At 43.1% G+C, this 19044-nt stretch overlaps 1 protein-coding gene across 1 annotated transcript in view; it reads right to left on the bottom strand.

Moving 5' to 3' along the window:
* The window catches only part of atp10a (ATPase phospholipid transporting 10A), a 175709-nt gene that overhangs the window by 12271 nt on the left and 144394 nt on the right, over positions 1–19044 (bottom strand). Inside the window, exons 14-17 of the mRNA XM_060826997.1 lie at positions 14722–15052; positions 13355–13431; positions 9257–9382; positions 898–1098 (exon numbers count right to left, since the gene is read on the bottom strand). Of these exons, the coding sequence (XP_060682980.1) occupies positions 898–1098; positions 9257–9382; positions 13355–13431; positions 14722–15052 (735 nt within the window). The remainder of the gene's footprint in view (positions 1–897; positions 1099–9256; positions 9383–13354; positions 13432–14721; positions 15053–19044) is intronic.

Raw genomic sequence — 19044 nt, forward strand, 5'->3', positions numbered from 1 at the left:
CTGGACGGGTAATGAGACAACTTTAATAGATGACCTCAAAGTAAAAGATTCCCTCAGAAATTATGATCATAATATGATAGAATTGAATACTCAGTTTGAGAGGGAGGAACTTGGGTCAGAAATAAGAGTGTTTAACTTAAATAAAGAGAATTACAATGAGGATATATATATATAGCTAAAGTGGACTGGACAGATAGATTAGCAGGAAATGCAGGAAGCAGGCACTTAAAGAGGTAATTCATGAAACTCAGCAAAATGTATCCCAGTGAGGAGGAACAATTCCAAAAGAGAGATAAACTAACCACATCTAACTGAACAAGTTAAGGAGAGCGTTACGGTGAAAGGAAAAGGAGGCAAAAGTTCATGATAATCCCAAAGACCGGGATAAATTCAGAATCCAGCGGTGGAAGATTTAAAAAGTTAATAAAGACAGAAAATAGATAGCAAAGGCAAACTATTGAGGAACATTAAAAACTGTATCTTGTGGTATTTTAAAGAGATATGCACCTGGATCCCCAAATCTTGTTGAGGTTGACTACAGTTTGCACCAAGGGCCCTTTTAAAACTAGTTTAAACACTAAATCTGAAACCACCTGACCATTCCACTTGACAGAACCTACAGTACTAAATAACATTCATCTAACATTTCAAAATATAACTAGAATACAGAAGAATATAATCTGAAAAAGGGTCACTAAATGTTAAATCCATTGTTGCCAGTGTCTTCAGTGTGTTTCAGATTAAGAGCAAACCCAGTTTTTTGTCTTATAACATCACATAGAATCAACTCTGATTGGTTTGTTGAGAACATTATGTTACAAATAATGTGACTAATAGTATACTGAATTTCAAATGTATTTTTCAGTTTAATATTTAGCGCTGTGGTCCTCCAAGTACCTCCGAATGCTGTCCACCTTTGTAAAGCTGAGGTAATGCCAACAAGGTTTCTGCTGACACATCCTTATCAAGTATTCCAGTGATGAGTTGAGGAACTGATGAGAATAGAAGGTTAAAGAAGATAAGGTACCACTGGTCTATCATGGCTGATCCTGAGAATCCACAGAAGAATTGATACCAGAATAGAAGAGCAACAAACATCTGAAAAAAAATAGAAAGTTCTGCTTGGTAAATTGAACAGTAACATCTTTATACAGTGTTAAGTGCAGCACCTTTTGGATATTAACCACAGAGTACAGTTTCTGAAGGAAATACCTCACAGAATTACGGGTCAACATGGTGAAGAGAAACAATGACAGGTTGTGTTCAAAACTGACCAAAGTAATTTTTAACGCCTTGCCCTAAAGTGAAACCACGGCTTGAGTCACATTGAAAATTCCTCAGCAGACAGAAGTACAGTGTGAAAACAGAGTAACACCGGACACAGCAGCTCCTATCTGTCTGTATACAGCAACTAAGAGAATACCAAATCCTCCACTTTATTCAAATTTCATTGGTAAGTATTTAATATTATTTGTCTATGGCATGAGAGTTTCGCAGGTTGTGGCATCATTTATGACAATTATCCCTAATTAGAATCATAGAGCTAAACAACACAGAAACAGACCCTTCGGTCCAGCTCATCCATGCCAACCAGACATCCTAAATTAATCTAGTCCCATTTGCCAGCATTTGGCCCATATCCCTTTAAACCCTTCCTATTCATGTACCCTTACAGATGCCTTTTAAATGCTGTAATTGTACCAGTCTCCACCACTTCCTCTGGCAGTTCATTCCTTTCGCACACCACCCTCTGGTGAAAAGGTTGCCCCTTTTAAATCTTTCCCATCTCACTTTGACCCTATGCCCTCTAGATTTGGACTCCTCCAACCTGGGGAAAACACTTTGGCTATTCACCCTTTCCATGATATGATAAACCGCTATAAGGTCACCCTTAAACCTCCGACACTCCGACAATTCAGTTTTAGGTATGTCAGGTCCTGCTCCTGTCATATCCCCATGCACCCTTCATCGAACTTGGGTTGATGGTAAAGACAGATTGGGAGATATGCCAAGCCACAAGGTTGCAGATTGTGGGCGAGTATAATTCAGTTGCTGTTGATGGCCCACTCAACCTCATGGATGCCTTATTTGAGTTGCTGGATCAGTTTGAGATCCGTCTCATTCACTGCGAAGGTAATGCCACACTGTATGATGGAGTCCATCCTCAATGTGAAGATGGCACTTCCTCTGTTCAATGACTATGAGATGATTGATACTGTCATGGGCAGACCCATCTGTGACGGATAGACTGCTGGGAAGGAGGTTAAGCAAATCACCTATCGTTTCATCATACTCAAACAATGAGGAACCTACCACTATGACCATACGAATTAGAACTCGGAGGCTGAGGGGTGACCTTATAGAGGTTTATTCATGAGGAGCATGGATAGGATAAATAGACAAGGTCTTTTTCCTGGAGTGGGGGCCCAGAACTAGAGGGCATAGGTTTAAGGTAAGAGGAGAAGGTTTCAAAGGGACCTAATAGACAACCTTTTCACACAGAGGGTGGTGCGTGTATGGATTGAGTTGCCAGAGGAAGTGATTGGGGGTGGTACAACTGCAATATTTAAAAGGCACGTGGATGAGTTTATGAGTAGGAAGGGTTTAGAGGGATATGGGCCAAATGGTGGCAAATGGGACTAGATTAATTTAGGATATCTCCAATGGACGAGTTGGATTGAAAGGTCTGTACATCTCTATGATTCTAAAAGCAAGCTGATATTAAACAGGAGTGCTAGATTAGGTACAGATAAGAACTAAATCATTTGAAAGGGCTTGAAAATACAAATAAAGAATATAACAACAGTAACGTGCAGCAATGATGATATCACAGTGGGGCAATTAAAAAAAAATGCATCTGAGAATTGTCATGTTATTTTTCTACACTGAAGGCGCTATACAAAGGCAGGTAGCAGTGACTGTGCTGCTGTGCAGTTGCAGCAGCTTGTGCGAAGATCAGAGAGACATCAGATAAGGATCAAAGAATGTAAAACCCTTCTAATTCTATGAACAAGAGGAGAAATTAGGTTAATAATAACATACCTACTGGTCTCATGTCCCTGTCTAGGTAGTGGATCCAGGTTAAAGAGCTGAATGTTACTGCGCGTACAGTGATAAATGATGAAAAGAACTTTGTGCAATGGTACTTGTTTCATATACAAACAGAGTGGATGTTTTTGAACATTCACAGTGACAGTCCAGGAGCACTAACATCTGTGAATTGTGAGAGATTCTAATCTTCATATGGATTAGACTAATTAAATTAACAGATGTGATCTGGCACATGAGCTCAAAGAGGGTTTTTGGGACAGTTTCTTTGAAGCATGTTGTGGAATCAACCAGGAAACATGCTGATTTAGAATTGGTATTGTGTATTGACAAATAATTGATTAATGACCTCAGAGTAAATGATTGTTTAGATAAGACTGGTTGTAACATACAAGGATTTCAGAAGTTTGAGGGTGAAAAATTTGGGTCTAAAACTAACAAATAAATAGAAGAAGGATATGAAGGCAGAGTTAGCTCAAGTGGAATGGGAAAAAGGTTAAGTGAATACAGAAGCATAGGCAGACAGTAAAGGAGATATTTCATGACACTAAATGCTAAATAAAGACACTATAAGAAGGATGCACCATCTGTGGATAACGAATGCAGTTAAGGATGGTATCAAATTGAAAGAAATTGCAAAGATTAATGGTAGCCTAAATGATTAAGATCATTTAAGAAATAAGCAAAAAATTGCTAAAAAGTGATTACATTAGACTTTGGAAGAAAATTAGCAAAAAAAAATTTAAAAGGACACTAAAGGTTTCTAAGATAACATAAAAAAGAAAGAGCAGAAGCTGCTGGAGAAACTCAGCAGGTCTGGCAGCATCTGTGGTGGGAAAATAGAGAGTAACATTAACTCTGCTTTTATTCCACAGATTCTGCAAAGCCTGCTGAGTTTCTCCAGCAATTTTTGTTTCAGATCCTCAGCACGTGCAGTTCTTTGTTTCATAAAAAGGAAGAGAGTAGCTAAAGTAAACCTCAATCTCTTTAGAGGGTGAGAATTGAGCATTGATAATGTGCAACAAGGAAATGGCTTTGAACGAATATTTTGGATGCGTCCATATAGGAACAAAACACCCCATGAATAATAGAAAATCAACAGGCAGAATGGGAAGAGGAACATTTCCAATTATAATCGCTAATGAAAAACATTACAGAGAAAACTAGCACAATCAAAGACTGACACGTGTCCTGGACCTAATGGGCTGCATGCTAGGGTCTAAAATGGAAGTAATTACAAGAAGAGTGGATGACTTGATTTTAATCATTCAAAATTCTCAGATTGAAAAACTATAAATGTCAAACTTCTAAGCACTAAAGGAGGAGGATAGAAATCAGGGACTGCTGGGTCAGTTAGTCTAAAATCTATCATTGAGAGAATGCTAGAATCCATGATTGTTAGGTAATAGTAAGATATTGAGAAAATTGTCATATAGCCTGAGTCAAGTTCTCTGAGACACAGATTTTGTGATGGGGAAATCACGTTTAACAGATTTATCAGATATTGGCATGATACTGGTCGCTCAGTAGTTAGCACTGTGGCCCCTCACAGTGTCAGGGAAAAGAGTTTGATTCCACTCCCGGGCAACTGTGTGAAGTTTGCACATTCTCCCATCGTTTGCTGGGTGCTCTGATTTCCTCCCACAGTCCAAAGAAAGTGCATATTAGGTGGATGGCAATGATAAATTGCCTACAGCATCCAGAGATGTGCAGGCTAGGTGGGTTAGCTATGAGAATGTGGGGTTACTGGGATAGGGTAGGGGGTGGGGCAGGATTAGATGCTCTTCAGAGTGTCGGTGTGGACTTGATGGGCTGAATAGCCTGTTTCCACACTGTAGGAATTCTGATCTATGAGGATACAACAAGCAAGGTGGAGGAATGGGATGCAAAGTATTTTAATTTCCAAAAGGTCGTTGATAAGGAGCTGATAAAACAAAGTTAATGCAGAAGATAAGACATTCTTGATTTTGATTAGATTAGATTACTTGCAGCGTGGAAACAGGCCCTTCAGCCCAACAGGTCCACACCGACCCTCCAAAGAACAACCAACCCAGACCCATTCCCTTACATTTGCCGCTTCACTTAACACTACGGGCAATTTAGCATGGCCAACTCACCTAATCGGCACATTTTTCGACTGTGGGAGGAAACCGGAGCACCCGGAGGAAACCCACGCAAACACGGAGAGAACATGCAAATTCCACACAGACAGTTGCCTAAGGCAGGAATTGGACTCGGGTCTCTGGTGCTGTGAGACAGCAGTGCTAACCACTGTGCCACGGTGCCGCTTTGAGGTGACATACTAATATGAGTAGAGGATGGATAAGTTGCAGGAAACAGACAGTATGGATAAATAACTTTATTTGAGATAAGACTATAAGATGAACTTTATTGTTTATTTTTCTGGCTTAACAGTGTGTGCTTTGGTTTGTTTTCTGTGTCGAGATGGTGCCTGAAAGTGGCAAAACTCAACAACAGATTTCACTGGATTTGTAATAAATACATGTGACAATAAGTAAATCAAATGAAAACATAAGAATGAGGAGCAGGAGTAAGCAATTCAGCCCACGAGCCTGCTCTGCCATTCAATACAATCATGTCTGAACTCATCTTGGCCTTGACTCCACTTTCCTGATTGTTCCTCACCACCCTTCAACTCACCACGAATGAAGAAACTGAATGAATTTAAGGAGGAGATGACAGTGTCCTGGCACTCTGGAGTAGTGAATTCTACAGATTTGTGACTGTTTGAAATAAATAATTCCTCCACATCTCTGTTTTAAATCTGCTACACTTGATCCTAAAACTGTGATCTCTCATTCTAGTCTGCTCCACTCTGTCTCTCTGTCAATGCCCTTGAGCATCTTGCATACCTCAATTAGATCTCTATTCTTCCAGTGAGTATAAGCCTAAACATTTCAATTCCTCTTCATAAGACAAGCCTTTCAAGCCTGGAATTCATCGCGTGAACCTTCTAGATGGGACATTTTCAGGTTGGCAAGCTGTAACTAATTGAGCACTGCAGGAATCAATGTTGGGCCCTTAACCATTTATGATCTGTAACCATGACTTGGAGATGAAGGGACTGACTGTATTGTAGCCAACTGGTGTTGACCATATTACTGGGAAACTGTCCATAGCTCAATGCCAGAATGCACATGATTTACAGCAGGCATTTCAACAGCTTGTTGTGTCCAACTTTAAAAAGCATTGCCTGAAAGTTCATGCTGTGGCATTCCTTTACTGTCTACACAAAGTGTTTGAAGAAAATGGGGCAAAGTGAATTACAGAGGAACCTTGATTATCCCGTATTCGATCACCCGAACATTGGGTTATCCGGCAAGATCACAAGGTCCCGATGCTTGTCTGAACCATGTTATCCAGCATTTGATTATCCATCAATCGATTAACCAAACAAAATTCTCCCCGCCCACATCCTTCGGATAATTGAGGTTCCTCTGAATATGAAGTTAGGTCACAGGTGGGGAACAATTGCAGGGTCAGGCTCAAGGCGATTAGCAGCCCTTTCCTGTTCCCATGTAACAATGCTTGGCTTTGCTGCTGCTTCCTTCAGTTTCAAAACGAGTAATATCATTTAACGTTGATGATGCTGGAACAAAACATCCAGGCTCTTGCACGGTCAGAAAAACATCATGTCATGCATAATGAGGCGTCCTTTGGGACAAAGGTACTGAAAGGCATAGTAAAGAATTCACAAGCTGAAGGCAGCTTGAGGAGGTCGGCTTCACTTTGGGATTGTTGATGCGTGGAACATGTTGCCACGTAGTGAGGGGAAGGAAACTTGGACGAGCCATTTCAGAATGAAATGTACAGAATCCAGATTCAACAGCAAGGTCAGGAATATGGGTTTGGCACCAAATCAGGATGAAATGAAAACAGTCAGACAGGGTTTTGCACATGCTGTCAAAAGATTGAGAGAAATAGAAGAGGTGAAATTGGGCACGAGTGTCCTAAATTTTAGATACTTCAATCTCTCACTATTTGCCATTGGGGGCTTGAAGAATAAAACATGAACAGCTTGGGCACAGAAATAAACAGAGCATAATTGCAGCAAAAGCAGGATAAAAATAGAAACAGTCAATCAATATGACTGAGAATAACAGGTCAGAGTGTAAGGGATTTCACTGATGAAAGGTTATGACTAAAACATCCATCAGTTCACCTCCAGAGAATGCTAATGTACCTGCTGTACATTTCTAACATCTTCTGGTGCTTTCTCTTGTGAACCAGACAGGTCTATGTGTGTTTTAATTACTCTCATTAACTACTCTACATATTTTGCACACAGATTGGCTAATTAAACATGTTCACGAGCGAATGCCTGAAGCAAAACACAAAGTAATTGCTGCAGATAAAATTTGGAAATGGAATGGTGCAGTGTGACAATCAAATATACATGCATTATAAAAATGAACCTGATTTTAGAATGTGACTCACAATATTATCACTGACCTGCTAACAGACCCAAGATGCTGCATTTCACCAACAGGAATCTACTTAAAGATACAATAGGATGTGAGCATAAGAGATATAGTTACTAAGTTTGCAGATGACACCAAAATTGGAGGTGTATTGGACAGCAAAAAAGGTTACCTCAGCTTACAACAGGATCTTGATCAGATGAGCCAATGGGCTGAGAAGTGGCAGATGGAGTTTAATTCAGATAAATGTGAGGTGTTGCATTTTGGGGAAGCAAATCTTAGCAGGACTTATACACTTAATGGTAAGGTCCTGGGGAGTGTTGCTGAACAAAGAGACCTTGGAGTGCAGGTTCATAGCTCCTTGAATGTGGAGTCGCAGGTAGACAGGATAGTGAAGAAGGCATTTGGTATGCTTTCCTTTATTGGTCAGAGTATTGAGTATAGGATTTGGAGGTCATGTTGCGGCTGTACAGGACATTGGTTAGGCCACTGTTGGAATATTGCGTGCAATTCTGGTCTCCTTCCTATCAGAAAGATGTTGTGAAACATGAAAGGGTTCAGAAAAGTTTTACAAGGATGTTGCCAAGGTTGGAAGATTTGAGCTATAGGGAGATATTGAATAGGCTGGGACTGTTTTCCCTGGAGTGCGGAGGCTGAGGGGTGACCTTATAGAGGTTTACAAAATTATGAGGGGCATGAATAGGATAAATAGACGAAGTCTTTTTCCTGGGGTGGGGGAATCCAGAGCTAGAGGGCAAAGGTTTAGAATGAGAGGGGAAAGATATAAAAGGGACTTAAGGGGCAACATTTTCACGCAGAGGGTGGTACGTGTATGGAATGAGCTGCCAGAGGAAGTGGTGGAGGCTAGTACAATTGCAACATTTAAAAGGCATTTGGATGGGTATATGAATAGTTTGGAGGGAGGGATTTGGAGGGATATGGGCCAGGTACTGGCAGGTGGGACCAGATTGGGTTGGATATTTAGTCGGCATGGACAAGTTGAACTAAAGGGTCTGTTTCTGTGCTATACATCTCTATGACTCTATGACTGACTGGCTAATGAAATTGTCACAGGTGCTTACACTGGCTATATTTTGGAGCCATTTTACTGCTGTTATCAATCCAGTCTCTCCTTTCTATCTAGTTTCAGACGAACATACTGAATACTCTCCACTTGCCTGGATCAGTATAGTTCCAGCAAACCTCAAAACGTTTGACACTATCCAGGACGATGCAGACCCCTTGACTGTGTTCATGGTGATGTGTAAGTGGAAGCTGTTGCTGCTGAACACAACCCAATGTCCCAAGATGCTTCAGTCACAGAGGACTGGGAACAAAATGGAGACTGAACAAAAAGATCCACCATGGAGTCACAGTGACAGCAGCATGTATCATCTCCAAAATGGACGGTAGCAACTCACCTAGGCTCCTTGTGCAAAGCTATGGCCTCTAGAGTGAGAAAGATAAGAGCAGCAGATGCATGGGCACACCATGATCTACAAGCTCCCCTCTAGATCACTTGACTTGGATATATACCACACTTCCTTCACTTTCGTTGGGTCAAAGTTTTGGAACTTCCTCCCTAACAGGACTGTTGGTGTCTCTACACTTCAAGGACAGCAGTAGTTCAGGAAGGTGGCTCAACACCATTTCGAAAGGGGAATTAGGGATAAGCAATGATTATGGACTCAGTCAATGACGTCAACACATCATGAGACAGCAAAAAGCGAAATTCTGTCCAAAAAAGATGATAGCTCATAACTTACTGCATTCTTATAGAAGAAGTAGAGTACCATGTTGGCCAACCTGGAGTAACACCAATGCCCATGAACCAGCAAGAGCTTTTGTAAATGTCGAAACCGTGCAATGGCAAAGTCACTTGCCATTACTGCCTGAAACAAAAAAGAAGAAAATTATTGCCCAAGTGCTGTGGACACCAACAGATCTCCATTTACTTCGTCTTTCTAAAACACTTGCTATTGAACATGAAGCAAAAAACAGCAGTAACAGCCTCCGCTTACACATCACCATGAACACAGCCCAATGTCCCAAGATGCTTCATTCACAGAGGATTGGGAACAAAATGGAGACTGAACAAAAAGAAAGACGAGTGTGGTGGTCAATGGGATGGGTTTAGATGGATGTCTAAAGAAACATGGTCAGATCGAGGGTTTAGAGTCAAAATGGCACAGCTGGAGGCCATTTGGCCCATCGGCACCATGAAGACTCGAAGTAGATTAATGTGTCCATCCCAATCTGCCTCCAGCTTACTTCCTTTCATGGAGAATTTCACTTCCTTTTGAAATCATTGAGTAAGAAATTCCAAGATGGAAGTCTCAGGGACCGAAGGATGTGGGGTGGAGGAAGAAGGTAAAGCACAAAAAGAGTTAAATGAAAGAAATAGAGGGGAAGACTGCAGGGGTGTATTAAAATAGTCCGAGGTCATGACTGCTTTAAGGCACACGTTTAAGATTCTGGCTGAAGATGGGGTGGTGGCTGGAAGCCAACACATATCAGTAACGATAGGGATGATGGTCAAGCAGGATGTATAATGGGTTGCAGAATGTTCATGGACACTGGGGACCTATCCATGAGAAGATGAAATGAGTTGAGCTGATGGATCACAAAAGCACTGATGAGTGTTTCAGCGCCAGATAGGCTGAGAATTTGGGTGAAGTTTAACACCAAGGATGCAGACAAGTTTGGTTGAACCTGTGACAGTGGCTGGGGGTGGGGGTGAGGCGAGTTGAATCTGGTGGCAGGAGCATTAAGGTTGTGGTGAGGGACAAAACTGATGGTCTCCCGATGTTTAAGCACATGAGACTACAGCTCACCCAGAACCAGGTGGCAGTTCGGCAGTTTCTAAATATAGAAATGGTGCAGGTTCGGTGGGGGGTGGGGAGTTTAGGGCTGCGTGACGGGGTTGGGGGAAACAGAAGGGGTTTGGGGAAAACGAGGGGTAGGGTCATCAGTTTAGAAGCTGACCAAATTTCTGCAGAGAAAGATAAGTCATCAAGAGACAACATGGTCATGATAAAGAGCAGGAATAAGTCAGGGACTTGTGAGTTAACAGTGTAGGGGTGGGAGCTGTAAATTAATAGGAGAAGCTATGGAACATTATAGGCAGAAATGTCACAAAACTGAAACAAGTTATCCCACAAATCATCAGTTGATATAAAATGAAAACGTAAGATTCAGGAGCGGGGTTTAGCCATTTTGCCCCTTGAGTCTGTTCCACCATTCAAACCCATTCCGGCTGATCTGATCTTGGCCTCAGCTCCACTTGCCTTGCATGGCGGCACAATTGTTAGCACTGCCGTCTCACAGCGCCAGAGACCTGGGTTCAATTCCTGCCTCAGGCAACTGTCTGTGTGGAGTTTGCACATTGTCTGCGTGGGTTTCCTCCAGCTACTCCGGTTTCCTCCCACAGTTCAAAAATGTGCAGGTTAGGTGATTTGGCTATGCTAAATTGCCCATAGTGTTATGTGTAGGGGGATGGGTTGCTCTTCGGAGGGTCAGTGTGGACTTGTTGGGCCGAAGGGCCTGTTTCCACACTGTAGGGAATCTAATCACTCTTCCAGAACCACTGACTGCCTAGTGAATTGAAAACTATAACGGTGTTGAGTATACTCAAGGACTCAGCCTCTACTGCTCTTTGGGAAAGAGAATTCCAGACAAATGATTCACCGAGACAAGAAATTCCTCATCATCTCTGTCTTAAAGGGAGACACGTTATTTTTAAACTGTGTCCCCAGTTCTCAATTCCTCCAGGATATGGGAAATATCCTGTCAGCATCTACTTTGATAAGGTCCCCTCAGAATTCTGTCTCAATAAAACTATGTCATGTTCTTTCAAAGTCAGATAACTAAAGGCTTAACCTGCATAGTATAACCATTGTGAATGGTTCAAAAATGCTTTAGCCAGTAGCATCTTCAACTGTATGGACCAAAGTCCAGATGTGGTCCTTTGCCTCAAGGAATAACTTGACTGGAGTCAGGGTGGCATGGTGACTTCACTGTCCCAGAGCCTTGCTGACCAGTGGGTATGAAAAGTGGGTAATTATTTGGCTCATCAGTTCCGGGCTCTCTCTTGTGAAAAACAATCCATTTGCTTACACTCCCCAGCACGATTCCTGCAATTTGTTTTGCCTTTGAATACTGAAGGACAATACCAGCGTCTATTCGTGGAACCGGGCTTCATTTCTGAACACACGATGAGTACTCAACTGAACTGGTGCTGACGATAGATTGCTGACTGGAGGCTCCTCAATAAAGCTGAATTGCCTTGGTTAAAGGTGAGGATGTCAAGCCTGGGGAAGGTCCACAGGGACTGGTGCTGAGACACACTGACATACTTGGAAAAATTGGTTACATCCATTTTTGGTCTTTCAACCTCCGCTCAAAGCTCAGTGTTTCAGGACTCTTGTCTGTTTTGAGAGGTGGTGAAACTAACTACCTAAATCCAGACCCACTTGTAAAATGGTACTGGGAGGATCTTCGGTTTGAATTTATAACAATTTAGTTTCAAAAATTTGCTCAAGTCCAAAAGAAAGCCACGTATTAGACAGATGGAATCCACGCTTTGTTACAATGTGACTCAAATACTGACAGCGTAGCTTTCCAGTGCTGAAATATCGTGGTATGCAGTCTGACCTCCTATCGCTTAATGAAATCATATTTAAGTCGTGACACGTTCATTAAACTGTCAATGGGTAGATGCATGAAGAATTCCGAGGTGTACACATCCTGCCTTAATTATTTCTAAGGGATGAGAATTTTTTAGGGAATAAATGTGGAAATGAAGAGCACATTAATAAACATCAGTTGTTGCGAGAGGCAGAACCTACTTAGATTTGATCTGATATATTAAAAAAGTTGGACATGTCACTGTACTAACAAATTGTGATGCACTATCCAGTATGGACTTGAACTATATTGACCAGCAGGTCCAGATCTGGCTCCTTCACTTACCCAAAATAATTTGAGCTGACCCAGGGTAGCAGGTTAAAATTGACTTCATTGTCCCTGGGCCATGTGGGACTTGAACATCCAGTTAGAAAACTGGGTAGTGTGGATGAAGATATATTTGATCAAGACTTGATTTGATTTGATTTATTATTGTCACATGTATCTCGGTACTTTGAAGTTTTGTTTTGTGTGCAGTACAGGTAGATCATACCATACAAAGTGCATAACGGTAAAAGAACAGAGGGTAGAATATAATGTTAGAGATGGCACATAGACAGCGAGATCAACATTAAATTTAAAATTTGAGAAGTCCATTCAGAAGTCTAACAACAGTGGGGAAGAAGCCGTTCTCGAATTTATTTGCATGTGTACACAATGCATGTGAATGACATGCTCCATTGTTAAGTTTTTTGCTCAAGGCTATACCCACACCTGGACTGCTGGGGAGTGTGCTATTAGCTGTCACTGTCTCAGCTTTTAATTCCCTTCCAAAACCTCTCTGCCATCTCCCCATTGTTAAAATCCACCCCTCTCACCTGGCTTTTAGTCACTGACCTAATATCCTATGTGATTCAATGTCAATTTTTCCCACCTGATAGTGGTTCACAGGAATGCTAACTCCAATTTACGATGAAAAGGATGCTGTATAAATGCAAGTTGCTTCTGGGACAGAGTAATGGAGTGTTGCTGGTGTTTATGGAACAGTATGTCAGTACTTTCAAGAGCAGGGAAAAAGAACACTATAACACATGTCTAAAACAGAAGATTAATATCAGCATTGACAGGTACCTTCAAAAGTTCCCTCGCCACCCCATCAATCCATTGAGACACGCGCCATCGCATCATCTGTCTATTTATGGAAATAGTGACAGGAAATGCAATGAGAATACAATTACCTGCATCCCTTCCTGGCCAGAGATTCCCACTCCAACATCAGCAACCTGGATCATGCTCACATCATTAGCCCCATCTCCTGCAATTAATGAGGAAACAAGCTGTGACAGTGTGCTGGTTTGCGACCCTTGGGCCAGCCAGTCATAGTTAATGTAAGTTGAGTGACAACTTCGAGTTCCACCAACAGAAAACAAAACTGCAATACACAGAAGCAATGCTACCACGGAACTGGCTAATGCCTGAGCAGGTTTTTTGTTTTAAAAAACAAGAAAGCAAGCGGGTTTAACTTTACCTCGAATATCACAGAGACATAGCTCACTTCTTGAGTGACATTTGGAAAGGCCAGCTCCCTGCACTTACTGGGGCCTCTGCAGACGGCAAGGTCAGGGTACATCGTACGGTTAACAGCTTTCAAGAACTCCTGCTCTCCCTTTCAATACAATTATTTTGGCTGTAAAGTGCTCAACCTCTTAACGCTCTGTGCTCTATCCCTCCCTTCAGGCTACAGGAGCTGGACTGTAAATAGAAATGGCACAGTACGTCCTTTCTGGTACGTATCAGATCCAAAATGATATTGGGGATAAAAGGGTTACTTATGAGAAGAGATTGCACAGAGGAGACTTGTGCCCTATTAAGGATGGAGTACAATGGGCTACTTAATTAGGCAGTGAGGATGATTAATGGCTTTGACAAGATAAGTTGGGAGAAATTATTTCCTTCAGTTCAGAACAAAAATGAAAAGGAAAAGCCATATTATTCCTGAGAAGTATCAGGAAGTGCTGCTATATACAAGGTGGAGGTGTGGGGGGGAGTGGGAGGGGGGAAGAAGGGTCACTGGACTCAAAACATTAACTCTTTTTTTTCTCTACAGATACTGCCAGACCTGCTGAGTTTCCCCAGCTATTGCTGGAGCAGAAAGATTGACTGTTTCTCTCCACAGATACTGTCTGAGTGGTTCCAGTAGGTTCTGTTTAATTGCTCATCTTCCTTGCTTTGGAGATGAAACCAGTCTGAAACATACAAACAGACTTGAAGCATGGCCTCACACCTAAAACACGTTGTCAGATCAGAGATGTCACCTTTACTCTGATAAAGCTTGAAGTTATCTTGGGGCAGTGACTCAAAAGAAATTCTGGGATTTATATATTAATTATATATTAATCAATCAAAACCTGCACCTCCACTCTAACTACTAAAGACTTAATAGCCATCTAGGTTTCTTCAATACGTTCACATAAGTTGTATGACCCTCTGATCTTTTACTTATAAATTCTGTGTCTGATGTATTCTCTCTCACTAGCTGCCATTTAAACAACGTGTGGTGACCTAGTACATAACAGCATGCTGATAGGAATAAATATGGACTTGCCTATTGCCAAGGTCATTACTTTCAGCTTATCTCGGACCAGTTTAACCACCATACTTTTCTGTAATGGCGTGGAGCGGCAGCATAACACTGAATGGCAACTTTGGGCCAATGCAAGAAATTTGTCCTCTAATGTCTTTTCCAATGCAAAAGTTAGAGTCTTTCCATCGATGACCAAGCTGAAGTTGGCTTGCAGAGTGGGCAAGCTCACTGAAGTCCTATTTGAAGGGATAAAGTCAACTGTTGGATTTCCAGCCACACTGAACCGTTTCTTCTGAGGTCTCTTTGATTCAATGTAGTTCAAGCACTGCTCCAACAGAGCAGCACAGGCCTCCTGTTGAAAGATATTAATGAGATAAGGCAAGTGAACAATCAGACACATAGAAAAGATAATTAACGGGGGCACTTTCCCCCTTCTGTCAGCTTCTGTATTGAGTTCAGAAATATCGAAATGTCCTCTTTGCTGTAAAAGTGATTTCATGGAAGCATGTAAGGTTCTCAAGGGGCTTGACAGTAAATGCTGAGCGGATGTTTCCCCTCTTGGGAGAGTCTAGGACAAGAAGGCATAGTTTCAGAGTAAATGTAAGACTGAGGTGAGGTGGAATTTCTTTTCTCAGATGGTTGAGTAGCTTTGGAATTCCTTGCCACAAGGGGCAAGTGTCCTTCTGTACATGGTGGTGGGCGGCACGGTGGCACAGTGGTTAGCACTGCTGCCTCACAGCGCCTGAGACCTGGGTTCAATTCCCGACTCAGGCGACTGACTGTGTGGAGTTTGCACGTTCTCCCCGTGTCTGTGTGGGTTTCCTCCAGGTGCTCCGGTTTCCTCCCACAGTCCAAAGATGTGCGGGTCAGGTGAATTGGCCATGTTAAATTGCCCATAGTGTTAGGTAAGGGGTAAATGTAGGGGTATGGGTGGGTTGCGCTTCGGCGGGTCGGTGTGGACTTGTTGGGCCGAAGGGCCTGTTTCCACACTGTAAGTAATCTAATCTAATCTAGATTTACAATTGAGATAGATGGGTCTTTGATCAGAAGGGGAATCAAGGATTATGGGGAAAATGCAGGAAGGTGAATGTGAGGAATGTTGATTGAGCTATGATTCTACTGAATGGCAGAACAGGCTGGAGGGGCTAAATGGCTACTCCTGTTCCTACTTCTAATGGACTTTATCATCTTATACTACCCAGACATTCTTTACAACAGACTGATTACAAGAATCTAATTAGCTTCCATCTCTCCCCCACCTCTTACTGCAGTGATAAATAAAAGATATGCGTTTGTAGGATTGTACAATCAATAGGAATCTACAACAGAAAGTACAGAAGTCAGTTAGCTCAGTTGGCTGGATAGCTGGGATGCTTTACAGAGTGAAGCTAACAATGTGGGCTCAAGGTGAATGTTCTGCCTTATCAACTTCACCACATGCCTGCGGCATGATAACCCTCAGGTTAAATTCACCACTAGTCATTCAGCTCTAAGGAGAGAGCAATCCTATGATCATCTGGAACTGTCACTTGGCTGTTACTTTTTGCAAATAGATACAACTGGCCTGCCCAAAATCCACAAACCTGACTGCCCCGGCCGACCCATTGTCTCAGCCTGCTCCTGCCCCACCGAACTCATCTCCGCATACCTCGACACGGTTCTGTCCCCTTTAGTCCAAGAACTCCCCACCTACGTTCGGGACACCACCCACACCCTCCACCTCCTCCAGGATTTTCGCTTCCCCGGTCCCCAACGCCTTATTTTCACGATGGACATCCAGTCCCTGTACACCTCCATCCCCCATCACGAAGGACTCAAAGCCCTCCGCTTCTTCCTTTCCCGCCGCACTAACCAGTACCCTTCCACTGACACCCTCCTTCGACTGACTGAACTGGTCCTCACCCTGAATAACTTCTCTTTTCAATCCTCCCACTTCCTCCAAACTAAAGGAGTTGCCATGGGCACCCGCATGGGCCCCAGCTATGCCTGTCTCTTCGTAGGATATGTGGAACAGTCCATCTTCCGCAACTACACTGGCACCACCCACCACCTTTTCCTCCGCTACATCGATGACTGTATCGGAGCTGCCTCGTGCTCCCACGAGGAGGTTGAACAGTTCATCAACTTTACTAACACCTTCCATCCCAACCTCAAATTCACCTGGACTGTCCCAGACTCCTCCCTCCCCTTCCTAGACCTTTCCATTTCTATCTCGGGCGACCGACTCAACACAGACATCTACTATAAACTGACTGACTCCCACAACTACCTGGACTACACCTCCTCCCACCCTGCCCCCTGTAAAAACTCCATCCCATATTCCCAATTCCTTCGTCTCCGCCGCATCTGCTCCCAGGAGGACCAGTTCCAACACCGCACAGCCCAGCTGGCCTCCTTCTTCAAGGACCGCAGATTCCCCCCAGACATGATCGACGATGCCCTCCACCGCATCTCCTCCACTTCCCGCTCCTCCGCCCTTGAGCCCCGCTCCTCCAACCGCCACTAAGACAGAGCCCCAATGGTTCTCACCTACCACCCCACCAACCTCCGTATACAACGTATCATCCGCCGTCATTTCCACCACCTCCAAACGGACCCCACCACCAGGGATATATTTCCCTCCTCTCCCCTATCAGCGTTCTGCAAAGACCACTCCCTTCGTGACTCCCTCGTCAGGTCCACACCCCCCACCAACCCAACCTCCACTCCCGGCACCTTCCCCTGCAACGGCAGGAAATGTAAAACTTGCGCCCACACCTCCTCCCTCACTTCCCTCCAAGGCCCCAAAGGATCCTTCCATATCCGCCACAAGTTCACCTGTACCTCCACACACATCATCTATTGCATCCGCTGCACCCGATGTGGCCTCCTCTATATTGGGGAGATGGGCCTTACTTGCTTACTTGCGGAACGCTTCAGAGAACACCTCTGGGACGCCCAGACCAACCAACCCAACCATCCCGTGACTCAACACTTTAACTCTCCCTCCCACTCCACCGAGGACATGCAGGTCCTTGGACTCTTCCACCGGCAGAACATAATAACACGACGGCTGGAGGAGGAGCGCCTCATCTTCTGCCTGGGAACCCTCCAACCACAAAGAATGAACTCAGATTTCTCCAGTTTCCTCATTTCCCCTCCCCCCACCTTGTCTCAGTCTGTTCCCTCAACTCAGCACCGCCCTCCTAACCTGCAATCTTCTTCCTGACCTCTCCGCCCCCACCCCACTCCGGCCTATCACCCTCACCTTGACCTCCTTCCACCTATCACATCTCCATCGCCCCTCCCCCAAGTCCCTCCTCCCTACCTTTTATCTTGGCCTGCTTGGCTCACTCTCCTCATTCCTGATGAAGGGCTTATGCCCGAAACGTCGAATTTCCTATTCCTTGAATGCTGCCTAACCTGTTGTGCTTTAACCAGCAACACATTTTCAGCTGAAGAAATATCTATTCAACCTCTTAAAATCACTTGTTTCTTTAGGACTATGTGCAAGAAGAATTGCTTCTTAATTACCACCCAGTCATAAATTAAAGCATCTCTTTATTTTAAGGAAGACTTTAAACTCGTTATCTTTCCAAGTAGTCTTTCCTGTAATTTACAAACCACGCTTATGTTACTGACACTTCAGGTCACATTAAGTTGGAGGCTACCTCGGAGGTTAATTGTACACAGGAGCTATCATCTCCTGATTTAACACAACAATCTTTTCACCATTCATTCATTAATATTGTTTCGAACATCATGTAAGAACCACACATGACTAATTTTGTATTTTGCAATGAGAACAGAAGTGATTGCTGCCTTTAATTCCCTGTCTTAAGACCAACAAAAGTGTTTTGATATTGAAGCCAACGGTTAAAAAAAAATGGTTTTCACAGAGGTTTGTAGATCAGTGGCAGCTAGCTGAAGAAACATTTGTGAGATTTACTTACGCACTGTCAAATTCTGAAAGCCTTGACGAATGTTGTTATGAAAAGACCCTCAACATTTAGGCTCCGCACATGAAGATTACTTCTGCTGGAACTCACAACAATACCCCAATTGTTCACTCTTCTATTATCTACATAAGGTCAATGGGAGTTGCGATTTTGAATCAGATTAGAACCCTTAATTGTTGCGTGAAAATTTCAGATTTACATGCATTGGGTCTTGCCTTTGACCTTTGAGTATCCACAGACTGATAGAAAACGTAGAGTCCTCCCTATGATAAGCGGGTAATTGATGCTCCAATCATTCAAAACAAAAGATGCATTTCGATTTTCTGTTTATACCACAGATCTGTACACATCTTCATCGAAACCACAGACCTTAAATCTTGCAAATGGGTTACTGAGCACCAAGCAT

Source organism: Hemiscyllium ocellatum, chromosome 6 (assembly GCF_020745735.1).
Source record: "Hemiscyllium ocellatum isolate sHemOce1 chromosome 6, sHemOce1.pat.X.cur, whole genome shotgun sequence".
In the NCBI taxonomy this organism is placed as follows: Eukaryota; Metazoa; Chordata; class Chondrichthyes; order Orectolobiformes; family Hemiscylliidae; genus Hemiscyllium; species Hemiscyllium ocellatum.